Here is a 27,431-nt window from a genome sequence, read left to right on the forward strand (position 1 = left end):
AGAGAAGACCCAGCAGACTCTCCTGTTATGTGCACGCTTTATCTCAGACCATGAACAACTAGACTGGCAACTTCTGCACCCCGCCACCTTGGGGATCACAATGTCTCTCAAATGAGTGAAGACGTCAGATGTTACTGTGATCAGTGCGCTTCTCTGTCTCTTGTGGCGTCAGACAACTAGAATGGCAATCTCAGCTCGCGCCATATTGGAGGGCAGAATACCTATCACAGGGTGAAGGCGCCTCAGGTATCCCTCCTATATGTGCTCTTCTCTGTCAAATATAGCCAACACGAACTACACCGCAAGCCTGTCATACCTAGGATCTCCCCCCTAAAACCCAGGACAGGCACCCCCATAACAACATACCACAGAAGGCACTTTAAGATAATTTGCCAATCAAGGGAGTGTGAACATGACACCAGTGCGATGAACTTTAATTTCAATGAATGCCAACTAAAAATGGTCACTTCCATTATTGTGGTATTCAAGAGAGGATGAACATGTATACTAAGTATGTCACATTTGTACAAGGTGCAGACCATATAGGTGTGCTTATCCCATGTATAGTGCAGGGGTTAGAATGGAACAAGTGATAGTCTGCGCATTTCATTGATATCATGAAGTCCTTTGTTGGTGCCGTCCAATAGGTCCATCCATTTGCATTCCCATAGATTGAGGATGTTCCCAAGACACCAAACTCTAAATTCCTGTCTTTTCCCAATTGGGAATTACAATTAAAGGTTGCTTCAAGGTCACCTCCTCTGCTGGACTCCTTGATTACTTCCACCGCTTGCTATCAGGTGTCGTTGGCAGCATGTCCCTGTTCCATAAAATGACGTACCAATGGTGCACCTTCTGTGTGACATCTTATTCTACTCCTGTGCTGAGAGATGCGTTGCTTGACCATTTGTGTGGTCTGACCCATGTACCATAGCATACATGGACACTGAATTACCTAAATAACATTGCATATATTACAGTTCGAGAAAGAACGTAGGCTGAAAACCTTGTCGTCCACTGTCAAGTGTTTTGTGGCTCCTGTGAAGTTACAAACTGAACACCTCCCACACCTATAGTGCCATACTATGTCAGGGAGTTTCCAGAAGTGTCTGATGTCACATTTCTTAGGAGTTTCCCAATTTTCTCTGAACAAACTCCATGATGTTTCTGTCACGACTTACGGGCTGCTTTAACCCGGAGTCTGCAGAATGAGTGGCGAGGATCTTGTTCCTGAATGTTCGGCCTTGGCCCGGGTAGGGGCGACTCTTTCTGGTAGCCACGGTGCTGCAGGCAATGGAAACGCCAAGAGCAGGCCGTGTCCTTCAGAAGTACTGCCAGAGGGGAAAAAAACCCTGAAAGGGGAAAAAACCTCCCCAAAGGAAAGATTCCTGAAAATGGAGCAAATGAATAGGTAAATACAAGAGCAAAAGTACAGGAAAAAAAACTGGAACAGACATTAGCCAGTATTGAATACGAGGAAGCAGGAGCGAAGACACCATCCAAACAGAAAGTGTTGCAGCGCAAGGAGAGAAAGAATCACAGCCCTTAAATACCAACAAACAGGAAGCGACCAACAGGAAGTACAAGGACACCATCTCAGATACGGAAAAACACATAGAACAAAATGGACTAGGAGCCATAGAGAGTAGGGAACAAAGGCATGCTGGGAAGAGAGGGGTAATATGGAAAAAGGAAAAAACATAAAGGAAGGCACAATGAAAAGACAGGAAAAGAAGAAGAGAAGAAGAACAGGTGAGTGGGGGAGGTCAGACCTGCATGGAAAGGCGTCACGCTAAGAAAGAACGAGGCCCCATGCCCAATTTGGGGCCTCGTAATGTGCACAGCAGGCTGGGGACACGGCGCGTCCTCAGACCGCGTGCCGTGGCCCGAGCCGAATGTTCGGCTCGTACTGCACATGGCGGCGCAACAGTTTCGTTGCTTTTGAAGGAAAATAATGGAGCTTGTTTGCAGGAGTCACTTACAAGGGGACAATTTCTATTAATGATAGTTTTAATCTCATTGCTAATCGGCAATAATGTGTTAACCATCACCACACAGTCTTGTTGCTCATTATGTTGTCTAGGGGTGAGTAGACTTTCCCTCGGGCAGAACCATGCTCTTGATTGCTTGTGAGATGTTTTTTTTCTCTTGTAGCCTTTCTCTAAGAATTTATTCAGTATCTCAATAGTATCTCAGCCTCTTTAAAGTAATCCACTTCACAACTTTTCTGTTGGTTACATTATTCTCTGTACACTGCATTATCTGCACTATAGATTCAAATTGTCACACCTGATGAATAGAGATATGTATGTAGATAATATATATATATATATATATATATATGGTTGAAACTTAGCTGGTCCAGCTTTGCATTGTTTCTTTCTAAATAAGCAAATTTCATTTGTTGGCAGTATATGTCTGATATCAAATATGTTAAAACACCAACTGAGTTTTGTATTCAGTAAAAGTCAGTGATGGAGAGAACTTTCCAATCCACATATGAGAATTCTCTCCCCAAAAGAGTTCCACACAACGATTTATATACTTTGATGATATCGGTACTACTAAACATAGAATTCTCTCACAAGCAAATAATGTTGTTTCTTTCAACAGTGTTGCATCCTCGGATAGTAGCATGTACACCGATGCTTAATTTGTGTAAGTGCCAGGGCCCGCGGTTCTTCTCAGAAGGCCTCTGCCGTTGGCACTATCGCCGTTCCTGCTGGCACTGCCATATACTAAACATCACACTATACAAGTGGGACATTTTGACAATTCCAGGTCGCCTAACGGTGTAAATATGGAGTGGACCCATTACATTTATGTTTTTAAGTACACTGAATTAATTCTTCATGAGTACTGATAAAAAAAATATACAGACAGGGCCACCATGTAGTAGACTGTCATAAATAAATACTGGTACTATGTACCGGCAAACACAGGCACAAATTCAGCACTGATGTACGTACACTCAAAAAAAGCTTTCTCTGGTTTTCCACAAAAACTGAGTTTCACTTAAAGCTTCAAATTGATGCCTCTCCATTTGTTCTAAATGAACTTCTTCCTTCTTTCCACACACTGTGTTGCTCTTGCCTTGTGTGATTCTCCCCCATCACCTCACGTAGAGGAGAGTGGCATGGAGAGTCAGAGTGGAGTGGCCAAGAGTGGATAAAGTGTTGTAGAGTGGAGCAGAGTGGAGTAGCGTAGAGTGGAATGGCACAGACACAGTGGCAGAACCTTCATCAGTAGGCCACTGCCTACATCACCCACTGCTCCAGCCAGCATATGACAGCACCAACACAAGTACCAACCATAACACTTCTACAAGTGTGATAATTTAGACTATTCCAGACCGCCTAAAACTTTAATAATGGCTTTGGCGGCAGGTATTACACATTTTTAATGCATATGAAATTACTAACTGCTGCTGTGCTCATTTAAAAAAATGCCAGCATGTGGTGGTCTGTCGTAAGTGCTGATGTTGACAATTAAGTGCCGGTGCCAAGCACCGGCTCAATTTAAGCACTGGCGTAGAGTGGAGTAAAGTGTTGTAGAGTAGAGTGGAGTGGCAGAAAGTGGAGTTGCGTGGCGTTGAGTGGAGTGATAAAGTGGAGTAAATTGTACAGTGGAGGGGCATAGAGTGGAACGGCAGGCAGTGGACTGGTGAAGAGTGTCAGAGTGAAGGGGCATAGAATGGAGGGGCAAAGAGTGAAGAAAAGGGCATACAGTGGAGTGGCTTGGACTGGAGGGGCATAGAGTTGCGTGTCGTAGAGTGGAGAGGCATGGATTGGTGTACAGTAGAGTCAAGTAGAGTGTCGTGGCATAGAGCGGAGCAGTGTGGCATAGAGTCAAGTGGCATAGAGTGTCACAGAATGAAGTGGCAGAGTAGAGTGTTATAGAGTGGAGTGTCAGAGTGGCATGGAGTAAAGAGGTGTGGAGTGGCGTAGAGGGAATTGCGTGGAGTGTCAGAGTGGAGGGGCATAGATTGGAGGAAAGTGTTGTACAGTAGAGTGGCATGGCATAGAGTGGCGTAGAATGGAGCAGAGTGGCGTGGAGTTGAGTGGCATTGAGTTGAAGAGTGCAGTGACAGAGTGGCGAGGCTTAGTATGGAGTGGTGTAGAGCAGAGCAGTGGGGACTAGAATTAAGTGGCATAGATTGTCAGAGTGAAGTGGCATGGAGTTGCAAAGTGGCGTAGAGTGGAATAAAGTGTCAGAGTTGTGGAGAGTGCCACACAGTGGAGGGGCTTAGAATGAAGGGGCCTAGAGTGGAGTGAAGTGTCAGAGTGGAGTGGAGCCAAGTGCCGTGGCATGGAGTGGAGTGGCATAGAGTGGAGTGGCGTAGAGTCAAGTCGTGTAAAGTCGAGTCAAGGAGTGCAGTAGCATAGAGTTGAAAGGCTTAGTATGGAGCGTCGTAGAACAGAGTGGTGTAGCCTAGAGTGAAGTGGAATTGAGTTTCAGAGAGAAATGGCATGGAGTGGCAGAGTGGCGCAGAGTGGAGTGCCATGCAGTGGAATAAAGTGTCAGAGTGGAGTGAAGTAGAGTGGCGTGCCGAAGCACAGAGCGGAGTACAGTGCCATAGAGTAGAGTGGAGTGCAGTATCATAGAGTGGAGTGTCGCTGAGTGGAGTGGTGTAGTGTAGCATGGAGTGGAGTGGCATAAAGGGGAGTGGCGTAGAGTGGAACAGTGTGTCAAAGAGTGGAATGGCATGGAGTGGAGTATGTGAAGTGTGGAAGTGCAATTGGATTACAGTCAAAAATTTTCAATTGAAAGGACCATTACGTTTGTGCGCAGAGTGTTACTTATAAAACTATACAGCACACAATTGATAACGTGTGGAACCGGCATCTCCCAATGTATTGATTTCTTTTGATTTTATTAAAATATTGGTTTTCACCACACTTCAGAATTACAAAACATACGCTTCATTTGTGCTTTCCTAATTCTGATATAGTCTGAAATAGTTGCATAGTTCATTTACAGGTATTTACATTTTGTTGTGTGCTAGAAAAAAAAAATTCCTTTTGTGATATGATGAGAACAAAATTTAAAGGCCGGTGTATAGAAAGCAGCACTGGTGAAAGAATCCAAGGAGCGATGGTAAGCAGGCTATGCCTAGGGTGACCACCATGCGTAATTTTCATGGACCGTCTGTCAATTAGCCCTAACGTCCGTTATCGATGTCTTAACCAACGGCATTTGTCGTAATTGTAGCCTCACAGCCAAAGGACAAAACTTAATTCCCTAAACTGAGATTCCCCAGCTGAAGTGCAAGGGAGCGAGTCTCCTGTGCTGCCTTCCGGAGGGAGGGGCAGATAGCCAAAAACAAACAAGCCTTCTTGTCAGGGTGTCAGCCTCCCAAAGAAATGAAAATGTATGTAATTGGTTAATCAGCACATGTAAAGGCTGCTTGGGAGGTGCTAACTGATGGGGGTAACTTGAAGCTATCGGATGGCAAGATATTTTCTTTTTGATAGTACTGTAAGGGTGTTACAAGCTGAGGTGTGGAGTGCCTGCTTTTAATGGACCGTTATAATACGTTTGCACTGAGTATAATCTCCATGTCAGTGAAAACTATGCTTTAGAAGCACTTTTCATCTTTAACCTAAATGTACATGTTCAATTAGTGGCAGCCTCTATTACACTGTGAATAATGCACTTTAAAAATAATGACTTAAACATTCACAGAGCTTTCAGGGACCTCCTAGCACTAAAAATACACGTTACCTTTCCCTGCTGCACCAAACAGGATTAAATTCTGTGTGCATCTGGTTGCACACATATACATCTGGAGCGACTGAATTAACCAACAGAGTTTTCATAACTCAGGATAGTGCAATTCCCACTGATTAGTTTAACTTGTATTTATTTCTCAGTTAAGGTGTATGTTAATTCATATGTAGTTACCCAGACAGTGAGAGATCAACAAAATAGTTACAGAATATTTTGCTCTTTTTAGCCACACCTTACATTCAGCCTCCGTGTTCACCGACCCCAGCCCATGGCAGTATCCATACTGATTTTTAATGCACTTCAACCGTGGCATTGAATAGCTCCGAGGTGGGTGAGCCAGCAAATTAACAAGCAGAACCGAGCAAAGGGTCTGGCTTGGATCCTAGAGCCCATGCACAAGCCAAGTCCTGATATGTTTGCTGTCTAAATCATATAACAAACTTAATGTAAAATATTATAACATGCAAGACAAATATATGTATTTAACATGTGAAGCCTTGGCCTTAACACGTCACATTAAAGTCTAATAAATCAAATGCAATAGTTTCTGAACAACTATTATTTGGAGCGCGTGTATTTGAAAATGCTGTCATACGTATTAATGAAGTAAAACATGTCTTGCTGAAGTAAAATATTTGCCTAAGATCACACAATTTAAGCAGGGAACCCACAATTTATCCCGGTTTTCTAGCTTAACTTTGTACAAATCAGCCAGGAAATGGGTATTTGTCCTTCTTTATGTTCAGGATTTGTTTTTACTTCTTTGCGCATTTTTCTGCAATTTTTATATAGCGTTAACTCGACCCAACAATACTGGAGTACTTTATTTAAGGACCACTTACATTCCACGAGGTCTCATTCATTGTTTATAGGCAATGAAAGACTAAGTGGCTTGCCCAGAATCACAGGATTTTCAGCCGATGCCAAGACTCAAACCTGGTTCCCCAGTTCCAAAGTCAGCAGTCCTGGGCCTAACACCACATCCTGGGTAGAAGGAAGGAGGCAGGCAGAAGCCTCATGAAAGCATGGTTTATTATGGGCTCGCGGCTCCAACAGTACCTGAAGCTGAGCCAGGCTTTAGGCTGAAGCCTGGCTCATGCTTTCAGTGGCTCAGCTACCTGTAGAATATTATAAAATGTTTAAAATGTCAATGATGTTAGCCTATGGTGTCCTGCTTTCCCTTACCTTCATTATGGACTTTTTTAGGATTGAGCGCAAAGCGCTCCGTCCCTGCTGTAATCTCTCTATGGGCTTTTAACCACGCCCACCGCCCACCACCCACTCCTCACTTTCATTGGTTCGTGGGCTTACCTTTTAAAATCTGCTTGATTTCATTAGTGAAATGCATGCATATGTCATAACTTTTCCAGTGTTAAGCCCTACTCAAGCGCACCGGCCAACTACTGAAAACTTACGATGCTCCATGTTTTCAGCATGGCTTCTGGGCTACTTTTTCCTCTTTATTTCCTACAGAGCGCGACCGCGCTAGTTTTTTTTTTTATATATATTATTTTTTTTGTAAATTTCCCCCTTCCCCATCCACACCCCCCACCCACCCTCTCATTGAGATTTGCCGCGGCTGCCGCTGCACATATGCATTGCCACGCATCCTCTAGTTTACAACGCTAATAGCTCTAACTCAAGCAAACGCGACACCCGTTGCTTTGCACATGCTTGTTTAACTGATTAATTTACAACTAATACTTTGATCCCTGTCAGGGTTTGGAACTATAAGCAGCCTCGTACAGTGCCAGAATTACACTGTTTTCTAGATCCATTCATCTGTAGAAACGGAATAACTGGGAGCCTTAAAAAGAACTGTGCATACTGATAACATTCACTTTACTATGTTGTGAAACCACAGACAACCTCTGCCCTCAACATCAAGGGCGATCCATTCTAGTAATGATTTGTTTTGTAATGACAGGTTAAACAGGCGTTGATTTATCATGATTAAAACACAATCATAGCGGAATAAGAACATATTTCTTTGATCTCTGACCACTGAGTACTGCCGCGCAAAGCATAAAAATGGCATTGGTAAACGATGAACATACAGTAAGCATATTAAACACTGCATTTCTGCAAAACCTCACACAAATATTAAAAGGAAATCAGCACATGAAACCACCTTATATTTTGGATAATATTCCTACACTGAAAACAGATGACCATGCACACGCCCACCCTACAAAGTACAATAAGATAAACGTACGAGGTTATTCCAGGAAGTAATTGTGGACGAGTAGTTAAGGCCAGGGACTAGAACTCCACTGAGGTCTCCCAGTGCTGGTTCGAATGCTGCCAGCTACGGGGCAAGTATTTTTATTTTCTAAAAACACTTTTTATAGGCTTATGGTTAATCTTTGACTGGGCATTAACTCCTTACTGACCGTAACATTACCCAAGCCACAGCTAATTCTTTCCATTCCAAGATGGCTTCTGGTCTGTCCTATTAGCCTCCAACCCCATTTCCTGTTTTTTAGGGTCGAGCGCAAAGCACTCTGTCCCTGGTGTAATCTCTTCGGGCTTTTAACCACGCCCATGCCAACCCATCAGTTTGTTGGCTTGTGCACTTGCCTTTAAAAAAAAAAAAAAAAAAACACGCTTGATTTCATTAGTAAAAGGTATGTATACGTCATGCTTTTTCCTGTGTTTAGCCCACCTCGAGTGCATGGCCAACTACTGAAAACATACAAGGCTCCATGTTTTCCGCATGGCTTCTGGACTACGTTTTCTCTTTATTTCATAGGCAGCACGATGTTGCTGCGCACTAGTCGAGCGCTTCGCATGACATCGACCCTGTTACATGGATATTTGCACTTTTGACGGTTATATGGATAACTGCACTTTTGCCGATAAGTTTCACTGCGAGCAAACTTCTGTTTCGTTTTGTGTGTCTGCTCTGCGCTCAATGAGGCCGTCAGCTCGCTTATGTGAAACTGTTTTACTTTTACTTTTCATTTTATGTGGCAAGAAAAGTCTGGTTAGGAGTTCACAATGCTAATAGCACTAACTCGAGCAAACACGAGACCCATTGCATTGCAAATCCTTGTTTAAGATATTATGTCAGATTAACCTGTGATTTGTATTTAACACAGTATAATACTCATCTTACAAAATTGTACAAAAACATGATCTTCCTTGACTGAATTAATCTAGTCAGTGGCTTAAGTGCACTGTGTGTGACTGGGAAGGTTGTGTTCAAATCCCGGATTTCCTGCATGCTAAATTGTGTGATCTTAGGGCCAGATGTAGCAAAGGTTTTTACCCCTTCTGTGTCTATGGGAAAAAGTGTTCGTACATATGGCCCTTAGTAAAATCAAATCATTTCATGTGTCTAATTTACTTGCTAGGGACATTTGAGAGCACTTTCAAGTAATTCAGTTTAAGATGGACTGTGTACAAAAAAAACAAAATCACTTGTATGTTTTATTAGCCTGGAATGTTCCACCATCCAGAACTGCTGGCGTTGTCAAGAGGGAGGGTTAATGACAATCACGGCTGGCGACTGGGCAAAGTGGCAGGGCGGGAAAAATAAAAAATACATGTAAAAAAAATAAAAATAAAAAACACAACAACACACCTCACCTGAAACTCACCACTGCTCTCCAGACAGAGGCTCCCAGCCTGTCCTGTGGCCAATCATGACTCTGCTCAGAGCAGCATTATGATTGGCTAGAAACGCCCTGGCTTGGCGTTCCAACGCAGACTAGGAGCCTGGCCCTGCTCTATCCAACACAGCAACACAGTGCCGGGTTGGAGAGAACCCTGTGCGCATGTGTGTTTGGCTGGCCCGAGACGGCCAGCCAGAAAAAAAACATGCACACTGTGGGGAGTGCTCTGCACTCCCCTCAGTGCTCGTCACCCCCATGGCCCTGCCGCTTTAAAAATAAAACGATAATAAACCTTGTTTATTATCGTTTTATTTTTTAAAGGTTTGCAGTTCCTGCCTCAATGTAATGAAACCAGCCCTGGTTAATGAATGTTTTAAAGTTCATGTTTAGAAACCTTCCCTCCAAACAAATGTCAATGCAATGTCCTGATCTGATGCACTAAACTGAACACTACCATACGTTTATTTAAAAGATTTTTTGGTGTATGCCAAAAGAAGTTACATAGCATAACAATAGTCAGGTATGTACAAATAGATTCCATCGCACAATTAACAGAAGAACAATGCCGGGCTATTTATGAAGAGTTAGTATACAATTCAATTAATTTAAAAAAGAAAAAAATCTTTGTAACAAGCTGACCCAAAATTAACTGCCCCTTCACCTCCCTGTCCAGTTGCTGCTGCTTTACCCATCAGCTCAGGGAAGCAGAGCAATGAACCCCGTGGTGCTTAGAAGAAAGTGATCGAGAGGGGAAATAATGACAGTGTGTTGAAAATAGGCGCCCTCAGACCACTGCCTTGAGTAGTTGCCTAGTGTGGCAAGAACAACTACTAGAAGGAGGAAGAAGTGAATCCTTCCAGTGCAGTGTAATATTGTGTTTTTCTAGAAGGGCCAGGTCGCGGATCTTGGTCGAGGACGTCTTAAACTTAGGGCAGCGAAATATACCCAACAGGACCAATTCTAAGGTGGGATGTGCCGAAGTGTCTGAAGAAGGAATGAGGGGTGAGTAGGTGAAGGTCTCAAAAAAATACAATAACCAGGGTTGCGCCACCATCTTCACTATTGCCATGTGGCCCATTACTGAAAGCGGAAGAGAAGGCCAAAAAGCAAACTGGGCTCGGAGGGACCGCATCGCTCTGCCCAGATTTCCACCCTGCAAATCAGTGGGAGAATGGTAGCTATTAGTGCCTAAGTATCGAAAGGTAACTGATTCCCAGTTCAACCTGGGGTCTAATTGTATATAAAGGGGAAAACATTACTATATGTTAAAGATATTATGAAATCTTCATCATGTTCTTACATTTTGCTTGTGTAATTTATACCCCAAGTATTTTGAAGATTTTGCATGTACGTTGGCACTTAAGGATGATCCAGATCACTGGTTCTGCTTTGGCTCAACTGCAGGACCATTTTAAGACACGGACAGAGTGGGCAACTGCCCAGCACAACCTTCCAATGGGCATGACCCCTGCTCACCCTTCACACCATTGCACCAGCAGAGTTTTCCAGGGTGGGTGGATGCTGCTTGTTCAACCACTTGACAGTGCCTCTTCTGCTTCTGGGCTCTGCTGAGACAACTTCCCAGGTACGCAATACTTTCCGATACACTTGATGGATCCATGTTGTCTTATTTTAGGAATTGTCCTACCTTGGTCTTCTCTTTCTTATTTATCTAGTTCTTAGCAACAATCATTTGAATCAGTTGCTGTGCATCTCCCTTCTGATCTCAATTTCATGCTCCTCTTTAATTCTCTTTCATTGGTAGTCCAGGCTCCCAGGCTTTAGATAAAAGCAGAGTCCTGGATGCACTCAATTGCTGTGAGACTACACACAAATTGTGAGAACATCACATCCTGATATTTGGTGTGAGTCTGCTGCCCACACCATCTGCTCTGCCTCATTAATTGTTTTTTAGGTTTGATGTTGACTAGAGGTTGAGGTGAGCCATGTGTTTTTGTTGTCACTTACCTTAATGTTTCCCAAACTGTTTGCTATACATTTTTACAACATAACCACAATTTTTCTGTTGCTTTCTAAAATAGTAAATAAATGCACTGATAAAGTAGTTGGGTATGGCCTCCACTTGGATGAGTCCGTAAGGATTGACCTCTTGTTGTGACTTTTTGTCATGAATTTTGACTCTTTGTACAGAATTTTGATCCTTTGTCCTGAATGATTTACAGCCCTGTTCAGAATTTGTTTCCATGTTCAGGTGGTCACCCTAGCTATGCTTCACTGGAGTGGCAAAGATATGCTGGACAGCCTAAAACAAATAAAGCCAGCAAATAGAAAGCACACAAATGTGAGGAACAAACCACAGACTCAATGGTAAGCAATGGACGGAGTGCATTCTTAGGTCAGCTTTCAGAATGTCCCGAAGGAGTCTTTAACAACCAGACAGCTGCACAGTCTGGTAGACTTTGACCTAAAAATGGCACCCATGTCAAGGCATACATGATACACATGAAAGCATGCATACAAAGTGACACGGCTGCGTCTTTGCACGTTCTTCCTTCATACTGTACAGTATGCACAAAAGGCACTGGCAGACCAATAGGCCTCACACGTGAGACCTATTAGCTTTGCCAGTACAAATTAACATTGCTGCTTTCGTTTGAGCACCAAATTAAGGCAGTGCTCGTGGGTATTGGCTTCCTTCTCACCATGCCTGTGAATGCCACGATGCACTACAACAAACAGTGCCAATGTTACAGTAGAATGACAGTGCTTCGCTGTTTATAGCGCACATTTAATCAGAGCCTCCTCTCACATGACTACTATAGCATTTTCATACCTTAAGAAATCCCTGCAATGGACGGAGAACAGTAACTCCTAGGGAAGCACAAAAAAATGAATGAAAACAATGAAACCCAACGTAAAGTGTGTTAAACTGACGTGTTAATATTTTGTCTTCTGCGCTGTAAGGCACAGGAACAAGGGTACAAATTGCAGTCAGGTCCAACAAAATGTGATTTCTTAGGCCCCCCATCTGCTGCTCCACAAGCTATGATATGTGTTCAAGTGCCAAGCATAAGTGCAAACCCACTTCTATGCATCGCTGCACTAGGTCCCGCGGCCCATCCCCAACTCTGCCCAGTAGACATGGAGGAAATCCTAAAAAGTCATCCATCTACATCGTGGCCTGTTGTTGGACATGGCCCTTCTTACCGGATTTCCCTGAAACTTTTTTAGTTTGTGGTTTTTTTTTTAATGACCCTCTTTACGTGGCCTTAGGACTGTATTGCAGTGGGAAAGTGCACAGGCCCTTCCTACACACGCCAGGTGAGGGTGCTTATGTTATTGGTTCAGGGGCTGTACCCAGGGGTGCCCTGTAAAACTGTACACCACATACCCAGGGCGGGTACAGCCCTGGCTACTGGTGGGACGTTGCATTGAGTGTGCCACCCACCAGAAAGCCTGTCAAGCATGCATCGGGCCTGACAATGCAGGCCTGTGGAGGCGCAGTTGCGCTGGTGCTCAGGTTGGCACTTTTAAATCGGTAGCCAATCCTGAATAGGCCCCCACTACACCCAGAGTATCCTCTGAAGGATGGGGCAGGTGGTAGATGGAAAGCTGGGCAGGTACACATGGGTGTCACATGCCCAGGTATGGAAGAACCCCCAAATGGATTTTCCCTATCTAGGGCATCAGCTCTTCCCATAGGGTTTTGCTGATTCTCTATCCAGTGTCCTTAGGGCCCTGGGCACTTTCCCACTGTAAGAACGGTGTGAAAGTGCATGTGCATTTCCTACATATGTTAGGAAGTGCCGCTGGCCAGTGTGTGCACGTGTGCCCACTGGTGTTCAAAATGTGCTGAGCCTATCTAAGGCCAGAATGTGCACACTTGCACCTACGGCGTTCTTAAACATGTGTCCAGCTTGTGATAGCAGGCATAGGTGTGCACACTTGCACCTATGGTGCTCTTAAGCATGTGTCCAGCCTGCCAAAGCAGGCTTGTGTGTTCACAAGGGCACGTATGCCCAGGGAGTGAAGGATACCCATGTAGGTTTTCACCACATAGGAGAGCTGCTCTGCCCATAGGTTAACATGGGAGAAGTTTACCATTTCTCCTAGCTGCAATAGTGGGTTGCAGTGGAGCCGTCTCATAATGTTTCCCATCATTGGAATCGCCCTGACAAACCCCTTCCTATGGTAAAGGTGGCTTTGTCAATAATAACTTAGAAATGCCACTTCTAGAAAGTAGGCATTTCTATGCTGTAAAACGCTTTTGTGTGCCTTTTAAATTCGACTCTAATCCACACTGGAGATTGGGGGACCACATCTGTGCATTCCTCAGCGACAGCTATGAACTGTGGGCACACAACTGGAATGACAGACCTCTGCCACTTGAGGGTCTGGCTGGATAGACTGGAGGGAGAGGTTTTGATTATTGCCCTCTCCTTGCCAGATCATGGCCCCACTAAAGATTAAGATCTGCATTCCACAGCCCCATGGCAGAGAGGACTGAAATTTAGGGAAAACATCTGTGGTTCAAAAGGGGAACCCTCTGAACCTCCCCTGACTTAAAAGGCACACTATAGTATAACTACTGGAGCCACACTGCAGCAAACTAGAGATACGCTTGTGAGGTCACAGGACACAGGACCAGAAATATTGGACAGCATGGTGCACACTGCCAGAGGAATCTGTTGTGCACATGGAGTATTTAGTGCCCTCAGAAGGGACTGCGCACCCTTCCTGAATCATGGCTGGCCAGGGCTGATTGCCTGCTGCAGTGTGGCACCCCGAAGTGTGCTCTCAAAGGGCTTGTTGGATTGCCCTCTGTTCTCTGGTGAAAGTCTCAGGGACATCAAAGACCTCCCGTGAGGGACTTACACCTTCTACCTGTGACATACGGGGAGCGGAGCCTTCCTAAGTGCCCACATCATCTGCTGAATTTCACCTGATAGCTGCAGTGTGAGCGTGGAACTAAGTATTGTGCCTGGAGACCTGATTGCCTGGTGCATGCCCTCTAAGTACTGCTGGCATTCAAGGAGTGTGGCCCTTCATTGTGGGGCCTTGACACTCATAAGCATCTTATTGGTGGAGAGCAGATTCACTGGTTGAGGGACCCCGCGTGGCCTGCTCCATCGGTCATGCCCCAGTTCTCTTGTGTGACACGTCAACTGCATGCTCATTGCATATGGTGTCCGATTCACAGGTTCGGACCCTTTGAGGTGGGAGCATGCCCGTATCAGAGGTGGGGCGTACCGATAGCAGTGCCACATTCTACCTTGTGTGGCACTGCTGAACTTGCATCTCTGTGTGTAACCTAAATTGTCTGGTGTGACTCAAGTCATCGCGCACTAGACGGTGTGCCTCATTCCAAGAAGGTACAGAATTGGTAACTCGTCGTGTGGCATCGGAACTGTCTGGTGCGACTAAAGTCATCACGCACCAGACGTTGTGCCCCATCTCGAAGATGCGCATTCGGGTACTGGAGTGCCTGGCTTGGCACTATTGAGAACCTGTGTGTCCTACGGTGGCCCTCTCCCCGTGCTTGCAGACCAGGGCCTGTGCCGGAAGGCAAGGTGAGGAGACCTTTGAGTGAACTTCCTGAGTGGGAGCCAAAACTCCATTTGTCAAATGCTGTCTGATCAGCCTGTTAACGATTATTTTTCCCCACCTATGCCTGTGGCCCTGAATAAGTGTGATTCCGGCCCCGATCGGCCTTGTACCCAGGGAAAGGTTTCTTTCATCTCCAGCATGTGGGGCAGGGTAGTAGGGGTTGGTTGAAGGGTGGAGGAAGGTTTGGGCCATTGGGGTCTGCGAGTACAGTACCAACTGACCTGCTGGATATCAGTGCACCGCTTTAGGGCGTTGGGAGCGAGTATGTGCGAGTGTGTGCTATATGAGCCTGCCTCATATCTGTGGCACTGCGTATCAATGTGCAGTGAGTGTGTGGGAGTGACTGCCTGGGATCAACTGCATCACACAGCGGTATTGCCATACACGTTGCTTCCTTGCCAAAAGATTATCATAGTTGACATTGGTTTTTGCCCGTGCGACCTAGGCCCATGAGGCTATTGAAGAATGCTTTAATTATTGATGTGTACACATTGCTGCTATGAACCTGGGTGCACCCTACAACTGTGTGGTACTGAATTGGAATAATTGCTAGGGAGGTTCTTGTGCTGACAACGTTCTGCACCGCAGGAGGGTGCTGGGCGGGAATGTACTATTTTTCCCAAGTGCAAATATTGATGATGCTGTTTTAACGCGGTTGGGACTAGAACTGCTAGTGGTATTTCCGAATGTGATTTATGCCCAGAAGTGCATGATTTACATGTTGTGTTAATGTGTGGGCTGAATACAAATCTTTACATACACAATGTGTTACGTTTACATACACACCTGCGTACCACTCACACCCTCCTCGACTTCAAGAGGATGCTCAAGACATGGCCCTTCTACAAATAGCCACCAGCTCACAGCAACAACCCATAGGCCCCTCCCTCCCCCCCCCCCCAAGGTAAGAAGCCGTGCTGTACAAATCCTTTGAAAGATTGATTGATTGAGTGGGCGGAAAAGGGGAATTTGAATGCATTGTCGGTGTGGGGCGGGAGGGGGTGAAAAGAAAATGGGTGGGAAAGGACCGAGGCTGATGGGGTGTTAACACCAGTGTGTGTTGCATATTAGTGATCAAGGCACTTTAAAATGATTCACTACAGCCAAGTGAGGGGAATGCTACTGTTTGCATAACGTTAATGCTGTCAGTTCCTTGCACCCCAAGGGTTTTAAAATAATAATTCCCGAGCACACAAGTCAACGTGCGCCGCAATATTGACAACCCCGGCTATATGAGTGGATTTCATGAACCATTATTCACTAATACCGTGAACCTCAGCCCACATTTTTGTACGGCTGTCTGTGAATGAACTTCATCAAACAGAACACTGCAACATTTGGATTGATACCCCTAGACCGAGTTTCAACATTTTGTCGGTCTTGATTGAACTACTGAGCATGAAGATGCCTCTGACCAGAAGATTCTAATCCTACACTGGATTCCCTAGGTGCTACCAACCAGACTTTATTCCCAGGCCTGATGATGACCCACTTTTGATTTACGTCTACATTTGAGGTCGAAAACACATGATTTTGAGTGTGGATTTAAACTATAAAGAAATTCTATGTGACTTCAGGGCTTCCTGGATTCACTGAGCCGTTGGAAGTCCATATTGTTCTTAAACCACCTTCTGTATGTAACACCTTCACTTCCCTTCACAATATTCACTTTCACTGTGCTTTTCTAAATAGGAGCACCTACCAACACAAGTATAATCTCTTGTTATAAAATGTAAAGAAGAAACAAAAGCAATAAAAAACAGTTTTGATGCTACATAGATTGTATATCTGTAATTGCTTAGTCAATTGATTACCGTGGAAGTCTAGGAGTTCTTCCCCCTTGCTCTGACCATAGATTTACTTTTGTTTATTACCCTGGTTGATGGGGTTGGAGGGTAGTCGCCTCATTGTCTGAGCCTGTACTAGTACGGCTGTGGCCCCCGCTAAAAACAGTTGCGGGTGCCCCCAACCCCGTCCCCCCCAAAAAAGAATTTCTGCGGACGGCCACAACCACCGTCCTTAGTAAAGCGGATTTAATTTAGTGATTTTGTTTAAATATTCAAGGCCACGCTTTACTGCAGTCCTGGGCCGCGTGGGATGTTTGCTTTAGAGGTATTCTTTGTAATCCTGAGGACATGCTTTGCTTGTATTTAATTATTCAGGACTCCGTGTGAGCGTCAGTACGATTTGTTCGATTAGTAGAACACAAATACACACCCTAGGCTCACAAATACACATTGAAAACTCATGAGTCTCGTTTTATATTGTCCTCCTCTTCTTCATTAAGTCTTCAGGCAGTCGGCCTTCTGCCCCTCGACAGACCTAAAAGAATCCCACGGCTTCTTGCAGAACTATTTTCTTTGTTTTCATACAAGTTTACGTGCCTGCTTTCTCCTCCTTTCCATAAGCCTCAACTGGCCCTTGACTACCTCTCTTTTTAGGTCTTGACTTCCAGGCAGCGCAAGCTCTCTGGATGAAAACACCTAATGTGGGCTTAGCTAGAACTTACAGTGTCATTGCTTACCATTGGTTGGCATTATTGTCACTCATTTACTTGGTTCTCAACCAATGTTTTTCTTGTTTCATTTTAGGTTTATCCCTTCACTGCAGCATAGTTTCTTTACCATCCTTTGGTGTGGTTGACTTGTATCATTCCCCCGGTCACTTTATGGAACTACTTTTTCTTGAGCACTCCATCAGAGTGAGTGGGTTTTCAGCTCTTGTGTGCTTCTTTCCCTATCAATTATCTGGCACCCCCAACGTTGTGTAGCTGTCTCTCACCTGTTGCAAGCGCTCTCTCGTGGGCTTCTTTCCCAGCCAAACTGCGCCCTCCCTGTTGCTTTCTCGTTTGTGTGCTTTTAACCCGTCTCAGTGTTGCCCTCCCTCGTGTGCTGCTTCCTCCTCCTACCAATTGCGCGCCCCGACCCATTGGTCCCCCAGCACATATATATATTATTTTTTTTGGACCAGGTATCTAATTGCTGCCTGCTCCTCCACCTTAAAAATGCTTCAACCCTACTACAGTTACATTTTTTATTTATCGATCCTTCTCACATCATTTTGTAGGCATGCACATGTGTAATGACACATGCACGCCCAAGTATAATCATGCATGCCTACAAAATGACTGCAGCCACGTCATGGCATTTTTCTTTCTTATTGGCCATACTGCACAGAATTAGCAGATTGCTGCATTCCTCCTGCTTTGCTTCACTCAGGTCCTTAGGGAAAGTACTAAAGTTGGTCCAATTTGGCACCAGAAAATACTATTGCACACTCACTGATTACACCCAGAAAGGACTATGCAAATGTGGTATACTTAAGATTCCATGCGTCCAGGTTGCGTAAGTTGCAGCGGGTACAACACTGCACAGCAGGACTCGTTTTTGAGACATCTCTCAGGAAAGTGCAGTGCGAAGCAAGCTGTCCTTCTCCAAGATTAGGCGACTGGATTGATGACTGGGCCCCTTACTGAAGTGCCGGGGCGCCTCTACGGAGGAAGATGTGTGCTTTAGAAATGTCTCATTCATTCACTACCAGAAGTGATTGGCAAAACCAAAAGGTCTCCAAAAGCAGGACCTACTGGCTTTACCAATGCTTGTTTTTTTTTAAACGTAATTTGATTATCTAGCAAAGTTGTGAGTGCAGAAAACCTCTAATACAGTGGCTAACATGCCTTTGTTTAAGGGCTGAGAGGAAGATTGTGGATGGATGCTGCCCACAGAAATGAAACCTGTCTGGATGGGATACAGAGGGAATCCCACCTGAGCAGCCCTTCTGAGGATTGTCCTTTGAGTGGTGGCATAAACCCAATAGCCAGGCAAACTAGCTCCTGTCGAGAAGCACCTGAACCTCTCCACTACCTGGGAAAACTGGTCTACCGTTAGTAGTTGGAAAGTGATATAGTAAAGATGCCAGTTAACTGGTTGACAGTGAGTTGATGCTCAAGAACAGACCATATAAGGAACAAAAACTCCAAAACTTTGAAGACTTTCACCTCGCCAGACCTGTGTGGACTCTGGACTGTGCCGTCAGATTACTGTAGGATGGGACTTTGGACCTTCTGAAGCTCTACAGCATGCCCTGTAGGAAATTGCTCAGCAAGCAAGACTCAAGACGTCCTAGCTGTCCAGCTTGAGAGCCTGGATCAGGAGGACTTCCAAAGAATCAACCCTACAACTTCAGGTAAGCTGAGTGGGGTCTGTGTGGACGGCGCACTCCCTCAGAACCAACATCAGCTTCATTTCATCCTTATTGGAAATGGGGAACTCATTCTGACTTCCCAATTTCTGGTACTCACTTGTCACCATCTTATATGCAGGAGCAGAGGCCAGTCTCCAGCCTCAGAGGCACTGGAGGTGCAAGCAGTGTGCACAAGACACGCTTCGTGGGCTCTGGGCACTGCCCATCAGTGAAGAGGTCCAGTGCCCGGCGGCTTCCAAGCTGGAATCAGAGTTTGAAGGTTTTGCTGTTTGGTCTCCGTGGAGTCATTTGAGTGGTCGCCTTACACCCCCATTCCCCAAAAGGGTCAAAGCACATCTCAGCACCCCCCACCTCGCCCTGGCAGTATCTAACTTTCCAAGACACAAAGCCACAGACACAGTGTCAGTAGCTTTGTGGAATTGCACAATATCCAGCATTTGTTTTTTTAAATGCTCTAACCTTAAAACAGATTAAATTTCCATGTAGAGAAAGTAACGCAAAGAATGAGAATTAGGGAACACATTTTGGATCAAGGTAAACTACAGATTGCATCAATAGTGTGGTGTCTGTTGCAGGTTTAATGGTGATGGAGAATGGTACAGGAAGGGCCATCCGCTCTGGTGGGGTGATCTCTATTGTGATTCCGTCCAGTAGGCGAAGAGTCCATCGAGAGAGGATCGCGAGCCGCATGAAGTGGGCACTGAGTTAGGATCACTGAGGCGATTCTGAGAAGCACAGTGGGAGCCATAATGTTCCTCTGGAGATTTGATACTCTATTCCCCTTGACTAGATAATATTAATTGCTATTTCCTATCATTGCTACATGAGAGCTTATAATTTGTGTACACCTGATTCTGAAAGCACATCAGTTGCGGAGTAGACTTCAGGGTTACTACTTTGTATTGATTGCAAATAGTTTGAGTATTTTCAGGCTGACTTAACATTTTTAAACTGTATTATACCTGCTGTTCTATTAGCCAAGTTACAACTCTGGCTGCACATTCAAACTTTAACGAGTGAGTATGAATTGTTGTCCTGCACTCTCAAACTTCACAACACCTTTCTGGAGCTAGGCCCTGACTTCTCAGCCAAGCTCACCCAGAAAGTTTAGGAGACTTTGGAGACCAACTTTCTGTTTTAGAACTGAGGGGCTAATTTAGTGTTTGGCGGACAGGTTACTCTATCACAAATGTGACAAATACCCCGTGGCGTGTTAAAATGGCGCTGAATATAATGATATTGTAATAAGGCAGACAGGATATCCATCAGGTTTGTGACGGAATAACCCACCGATGAACTTTAAATCAGGCCTAAAGTACCCAGTGTCCTGTTCAGAAGAATACACAGTACCCAATCTAGTTCTTGCAAGGCTCGCATCACGACCGCGTGTAAATATATCAACCAGTTCACAGTACATATTCCAGGAGAGGGCCTGAGACACACTTTCTGAAACTCTGTCGCCTCAATCCACTCCACACTCTGAAAGAACCCAAACAAGACCTTGTAGAACTCCCTTCGAGAACTCTCATCACCCCAAGCATGTCCCACCCCAATCAAGCACCTGCATTACCCCAATCAGAAGCCTGCAACACGACTGTCAAACCACAAACACTCCTACGATGATCCTGTAACAACATCCATTATCACCTTTTAGCACTCCAACCAATACCATGTAAATAAACCGATGAAGGCCATGTAACAAAACAAACTAGACTTTTTAAATAACCCACTTCAGACTCTGTAAACAACCCAATCTGGATGCTGTAGTAGCCCAATCTAGACCCTGCAAACAACCCAATCTAGACCCTGTAGCCAACCCAATCTGGATCCTGTAGTAGCCCAATCTCGACCCTTTAACCAACCCAATCCAGACCCTCTAAATAACCCAATCCGGATCCTGTACTAGCCCAATCTAGACCCTGCAAACATCCCAATCTAGACCCTGTAGCCAATCCATTCTAGACCCCGGAGCCAACCCAATCTGGATTCCGTAGTAGCCCAATCTAGACCCTGTAACCAACCCAATCCAGACCCTCTAAATAACCCAATCCGGATCTTGTAGTAGCCCAATCTAGACCCTGTAACCAACCCAATCTAGACCCTGCAAACAACCCAATCTAGACCCTGTAGCCAATCCAATCTAGACCCCGGAGCCAACCCAATCTGGATTCCGTAGTAGCCCAATCTAGACCCTGTAACCAACCCAATCCAGACCCTCTAAATAACCCAATCCTGATCTTGTACTAGCCCAATCTAGACCCTGCAAACAACCCTATCTAGACCCTCTAACCAACCCAATCTGGATCCCGTAGTAGCCCAAACCAGACCCTGTAATCAACCCAATCTAGACCCTGGAAACAACCCAATCTAGACCCTGTAACCGACCCAATCTGGATCCCGTAGTAGCCCAATCTAGAGCCTGCAAACAACCCAATCTAGAGCCTGCAAACAACCCAATCTAGAGCCTGCAAACAACCCAATCCAGACCCTGTAGTAGCCCAATCTATACCCTGCAAACAACCCAATCCAGACCCTGTAAACAACCCAATCTGGAACCCATAGTAGCCCAATCCAGACCCTGCAAACAACCCAATCCAGACCCTGCAAACAACCCAATCTGGATGCTGTAGTAGCCCAATCTAGACCCTGCAAACAACCCAATCTAGACCCTGTACCCAATCTGGATCCTGTAGTAGTCCAATCTAGACCCTGTAACCAACCTAATCCAGACCCTCTAAATAACCCAATCCGGATCTTGTAGTAGCCCAATCTAGACCCTGTAACCAACCCAATCTAGACCCTGCAAACAACCCAATCTAGACCCCGGGACCAACCCAATCTGGATTCCGTAGTAACCCAATCTAGACCCTGTAACCAACCCAATCCAGACCTTCTAAATAACCCAATCCTGATCTTGTAGTAGCCCAATCTAGACCCTGTAACCATCCCAATCCAGACCCGGCAAACAACCCAATTTGGACCCCGCAGCCAACCCAATCTAGACCCTCTAAATAACCCAATCCTGATCTTGTAGTAGCCCAATCTAGACCCTGTAGCCAACCCACTCTAGACCCTCTAAATAACTCAATCCGGATCTTGTAGTAGCCCAATCTAGACCCTGTAACCAACCCAATCTAGACCCTGCAAACAACCCAATGTGGACCCCGTAGCAGCCCAATCTAGACTGTGTAACCAACCCAATCCAGAACCTGTAACCAACCCAATCTGGATCCTGGAATACCACAATTTAGACGTTCTAAACAACCCAATCCAGACCCCGTAAACAACTCAATCTGGATCCTGTAAACAACCCAATCCGGACCCTATAATTCACAGATCAAAACCCCTTAAAATGCACAACCCAACACCTCCTACCAATAAAGACCCTGTATTCGAAGGGTGCCCTTACCCAAGACCACGTAAACATACCAGCAAAGACCCTGTAACACTCCAATCAGGATACTGTATCACCCAGAGTTACGACCCTCTAAAGCACGGAACAACGGGGCACTCTGGAACCGGTACGACCCCAATTAAGGCCGTGACTCGACAGTGCAAGGCCCTTAAATCATTCTTAGAACCACGCACAGTGTCCAGGCAAGATCTGCAAATGCACAAGGGAGACCATGCAAAGACTTTGGCCATACAAACTACCCAGGCAAGTTTCTGCGTCCACCCCTGTGCTCCCCGGCCCCCCCATATCCCGCCACGCGTCCTGGAGAAGACCGTGCAAGCCCCTTACACAAGCCAGTACCATTATTTACGCGTAGTTTGCCCAGAGGTGTCAGACCGCTTTACAGCACCTTACACAAGCAGTACCAATATTTACGGGTAGTTTAGCCAGAGGTGTTAGAGCGCTTCACAACACCTTACACAAGCCAGTACCTTTATTTACGCGTAGTTTACCCAGAGGTGTTAGACCGCTTTACAGCACCTTACACAAGCAATACCATTATTTACGCGTAGTTTACCCAGAGGTGTTAGAGCGCTTTACAGCACCTTACACAAGCTAGTATGGTTATTTACGCGTAGTTTACCCAGAGGTGTCAGAGCGCTTTTACACAAGCACAAGCATCGCTTCTCAGACCTGGCCAGCAAGTGTGTCTACAACCCACCACCCTTCATTCAACAACTTACAATTCTACTGTACCCCCGTGCCACCCCCATCAACCCGAAGTACATCGAGGGGTGCCCACCTTCACCCGGGGAAGCAGACAAGAAGCGACTAATGAAGCGCCGCGACGGAGGAGCAAGGCGCGTCTGATGTTTATGTATCTTTAGTGTGGACCTTGGCAGCGACCTGCTGGCCGATCAACTTACGTACATTCTGTGGCAAAACAAAGAAAAAAACGCGGCTCCTTGTTGGAGCACGGACCCACCACGAGGAGGTTGATCCCTGACCCATCCCCTTGTATTATCTCTCAATACTTGTACGCAACCCCTGAAGGAGGTTGAACCCGGCCCTACCCCCTTGTATCATGGCATAATACTTCTACACAACCCCTGAAGGAGGTTGAACTCTGCCCTACCCCCTTGTATCATGGCACAATACTTCTACACAACCCCTGAAGGAGGTTGAACCATGCCCCTACCCCCTTGTATTATCTCTCAATACTTGTATGCAACCCCTGAAGGAGGTTGAACCCTGCCCCTACCTCCTTGTATCATGGCAGAATACTGCTACACAACCCATGAAGGAGGATGAACCCTGCACTACCCCCTTGTATCATGGCACAATACTGTTACACAACCCATGAAGGAGGTTGATCACTGCCCTACCCCCTTGTATTATCTCTCAATACTTGTACGCAACCCCTGAAGGAGGTTGAACCCGGCCCTACACCCTTGTATCATGGCACAATACTTCTACACAACCCCTGAGGGAGGTGGAACCCTGCCCCACCCCCTTGTATCATGGCACAATACTTGTACGCAACCCCTGAAGGAGGTTGAACCCTGCCCTACCCCCTTGTATCATGGCACAATACTTCTACACAACCCCTGAGGAAGGTGGAACCCTGCCCCACCCCCTTGTATCATGGCACAATACTTGTACACAACCCTGAAGGAGGGTGAACCCTGCCCCACCCCCTTGTATCATGGCACAATACTGCTACACAACCCCTGAAGGAGGGTGAACCCTGCCCCACCCCCTTGTATCATGGCACAATACTTGTACACAACCCTGAAGGAGGGTGAACCCTGCCCCACCCCCTTGTATCATGGCACAATACTGCTACACAACCCCTGAAGGAGGGTGAACCCTGCCCCACCCCCTTGTATCATGGCACAATACTGCTACACAACCCCTGAAGGAGGGTGAACCCTGCCCCACCCCCTTGTATCATGGCACAATACTGCTACACAACCCCTGAAGGAGGTTGAACCCTGCCCCACCCCCTTGTATCATGGCACAATACTTCTACACAACCCCTGAGGGAGGTGGAACCCTGCCCCACCCCCTTGTATCATGGCACAATACTTGTACGCAACCCCTGAAGGAGGTTGAACCCTGCCCTACCCCCTTGTATCATGGCACAATACTTCTACACAACCCCTGAGGAAGGTGGAACCCTGCCCCACCCCCTTGTATCATGGCACAATACTGCTACACAACCCCTGAAGGAGGGTGAACCCTGCCCCACCCCCTTGTATCATGGCACAATACTTGTACACAACCCTGAAGGAGGGTGAACCCTGCCCCACCCCCTTGTATCATGGCACAATACTGCTACACAACCCCTGAAGGAGGGTGAACCCTGCCCCACCCCCTTGTATCATGGCACAATACTGCTACACAACCCCTGAAGGAGGGTGAACCCTGCCCCACCCCCTTGTATCACGGCACAATACTGCTACACAACCCCTGAAGGAGGGTGAACCCTGCCCCACTCCCTTGTATCACGGCACAATACTGCTACACAACCCCTGAAGGAGGGTGAACCCTGCCCCACCCCCTTGTATCACGGCACAATACTTCTACACAACCCCTGAGGGAGGTGGAACCCTGCCCCACCCCCTTGTATCACGGCACAATACTGCTACACAACCCCTGAAGGAGGGTGAACCCTGCCCCACCCCCTTGTATCATGGCACAATACTGCTACACAACCCCTGAAGGAGGGTGAACCCTGCCCCACCCCCTTGTATCACGGCACAATACTGCTACACAACCCCTGAAGGAGGGTGAACCCTGCCCCACTCCCTTGTATCATGGCACAATACTGCTACACAACCCCTGAAGGAGGGTGAACCCTGCCCCACCCCCTTGTATCATGGCACAATACTGCTACACAACCCCTGAAGGAGGGGTAACTGTGCACTACCCCCTTGTATCATGGCACAATACTGCTACACAACCCCTGCCCCCCTCCCCGGAAGTAACATTCTAACCATAGGAGACGAATGTGACGGTCCTTAAACAACCACAACCCCACAGCACCCGGCGCCAACCCCACGGACTGCTGCAGACACCACGCACCCCCGGCACCTGCAGCCTGGGCCCCCCGCACTCACCGGAGTAGAAGAGAAGCGGGAGGAGGAGCAGCAGGGCAGCCCCGGGGGTGGCCATGGGGGGGTCGGAGGGCCCAGGCCGGGCCTCTCTTCTCTGCGGCAGTGGGAGCCTCGGAGTGCGGGAACCGAAACCGAAAGTACCGGAGAGGACGTCAGGCAGCGAGTCACGGCCAGGGGCACACCCTCTCCTACGCCGCCTTTTGTTTAGTACTTTCTTTAACAGTTATATATAGCGCGAACTGGACCCGCAGGTATCGGAGCGCTTTAACTGTGCCCCAGTCACTTTCATAAGGACACAATTATTTTTGGGGCGTCCGCGGTGATTTGCTCAGAGTCACGGGGTGTTGAAGCGCCGAGACTCCAACCTGGGGTGACCACCCGTCCGTTAATTTCACGGCATTTGTCCGTAATTTTAGCTTTCACCAAATGGACAAGGGAAGGTAGAGTGAAATGACGGCCGATCAGTTTCCCCAGCAGGTTTCAAAGGCAGGGAGTCTTGTGTGCTCTCAGGGAGGGAGGGGCAGACAGATAAGAATCAGACCTTCTTGCCAGGGGGTCTCCTTACCTAAAGACATGCAAATGTGGGCAACTGGTAAATCTGCAAATGTAAAAAAGGTTGAAAACCTGCATTGACTTTGCTAAAAAAGTCACTTGAAGTTTTCTGGTGGCAAAGATATTTCTTTCACAGAGGTATTGTAATGGTGTTCCAAGGCGAGCTGTGGAGTGTGTGGTTTTAATGGAGTGTTATAAACTTTTTTATCACTAGGTATAAACTGTATATTATTCAAATCTGTATTTGAGAAGCGCTTTTTTTTTATTTAACCATGTATTTGCGCATTTTGTAGCAGCTTTTATTATGATGTAATTGTATTTTTCACAGTTCTTTCAGCGACCTCGGTACCTCATAGTACTAACAAATGCAGAGTGGTGCACTGTCAGAGTGCAGAGTAGACATGTGGCATAGAGTGCAGTGGTGTAGAGTGTATTGGTGCAGAATGCACTAGTACAGAGCAGAGTGGTGTAGAGTATAGTAGCAACCAGTGCAGTGTGCGGGTGGGAAGGCTGGGCAAAGTGTAGGAGGCTGGACTGGCTTGTAGTGAGTACCAAGGGGTACTTGCACCTTGCACCAGGCCCAGTTATCCCTTATTAGTGTATAGGGTGTCTAGCAGCTTAGGCTGATAGATAATGGTAGCTTAGCAGAGCAGCTTAGGCTGAACTAAGAGACGTGTGACGCTACTACAGTACCACTTAGTGTCATATGCACAATATCATAAGAAAACACAATACACAGTTATACTAAAAATAAAGGTACTTTATTTTTATGACAATATGCCAAAGTATCTTAGAGTGTACCCTCAGTGAGAGGATAGGAAATATACACAAGATATATATACACAATAGCAAAAATATGCAGTATAGTCTTAGAAAACAGTGCAAACAATGTATAGTTACAATAGGATGCAATGGGGGCACATAGGGATAGGGGCAACACAAACCATATACTCCAAAAGTGGAATGCGAACCACGAATGGACCCCAAACCTATGTGACCTTGTAGAGGGTCGCTGTGACTATTAGAAAATAGTGAGGGTTAGAAAAATAGCCCACCCCAAGACCCTGAAAAGTGAGTGCAAAGTGCACTAAAGTTCCCCCAAGGACATAGAAGTCGTGATAGAGGAATAATGCAGGAAAGACACAAACCAGCAATGCAACAACTGTGGATTTCCAATCTAGGGTACCTGTGGAACAAGGGGACCAAGTCCAAAAGTCACAAGCAAGTCGGAGATGGGCAAATGCCCAG

General features: G+C 46.2%; 2 protein-coding genes across 3 annotated transcripts in view; one reads left to right on the top strand and one right to left on the bottom strand.

Moving 5' to 3' along the window:
• The window catches only part of LOC138248844 (uncharacterized), a 347,922-nt gene extending 322,012 nt beyond the window's left edge, over nt 1–25,910 (bottom strand). The window contains exon 1 of one of the 2 annotated variants that reach the window (XM_069202796.1): nt 25,635–25,910. In XM_069202796.1, the coding sequence (XP_069058897.1) occupies nt 25,635–25,689 (55 nt within the window). In that variant the 5' untranslated portion in view covers nt 25,690–25,910. The remainder of the gene's footprint in view (nt 1–25,634) is intronic. The other variant, XM_069202795.1, reaches the window with a different exon arrangement.
• The window catches only part of LOC138248845 (uncharacterized), a 236,103-nt gene that overhangs the window by 38,758 nt on the left and 169,914 nt on the right, over nt 1–27,431 (top strand). The gene's annotated exons all lie outside the window — the stretch shown is intronic.

This window comes from Pleurodeles waltl, chromosome 8 (assembly GCF_031143425.1).
Source record: "Pleurodeles waltl isolate 20211129_DDA chromosome 8, aPleWal1.hap1.20221129, whole genome shotgun sequence".
In the NCBI taxonomy this organism is placed as follows: Eukaryota; Metazoa; Chordata; class Amphibia; order Caudata; family Salamandridae; genus Pleurodeles; species Pleurodeles waltl.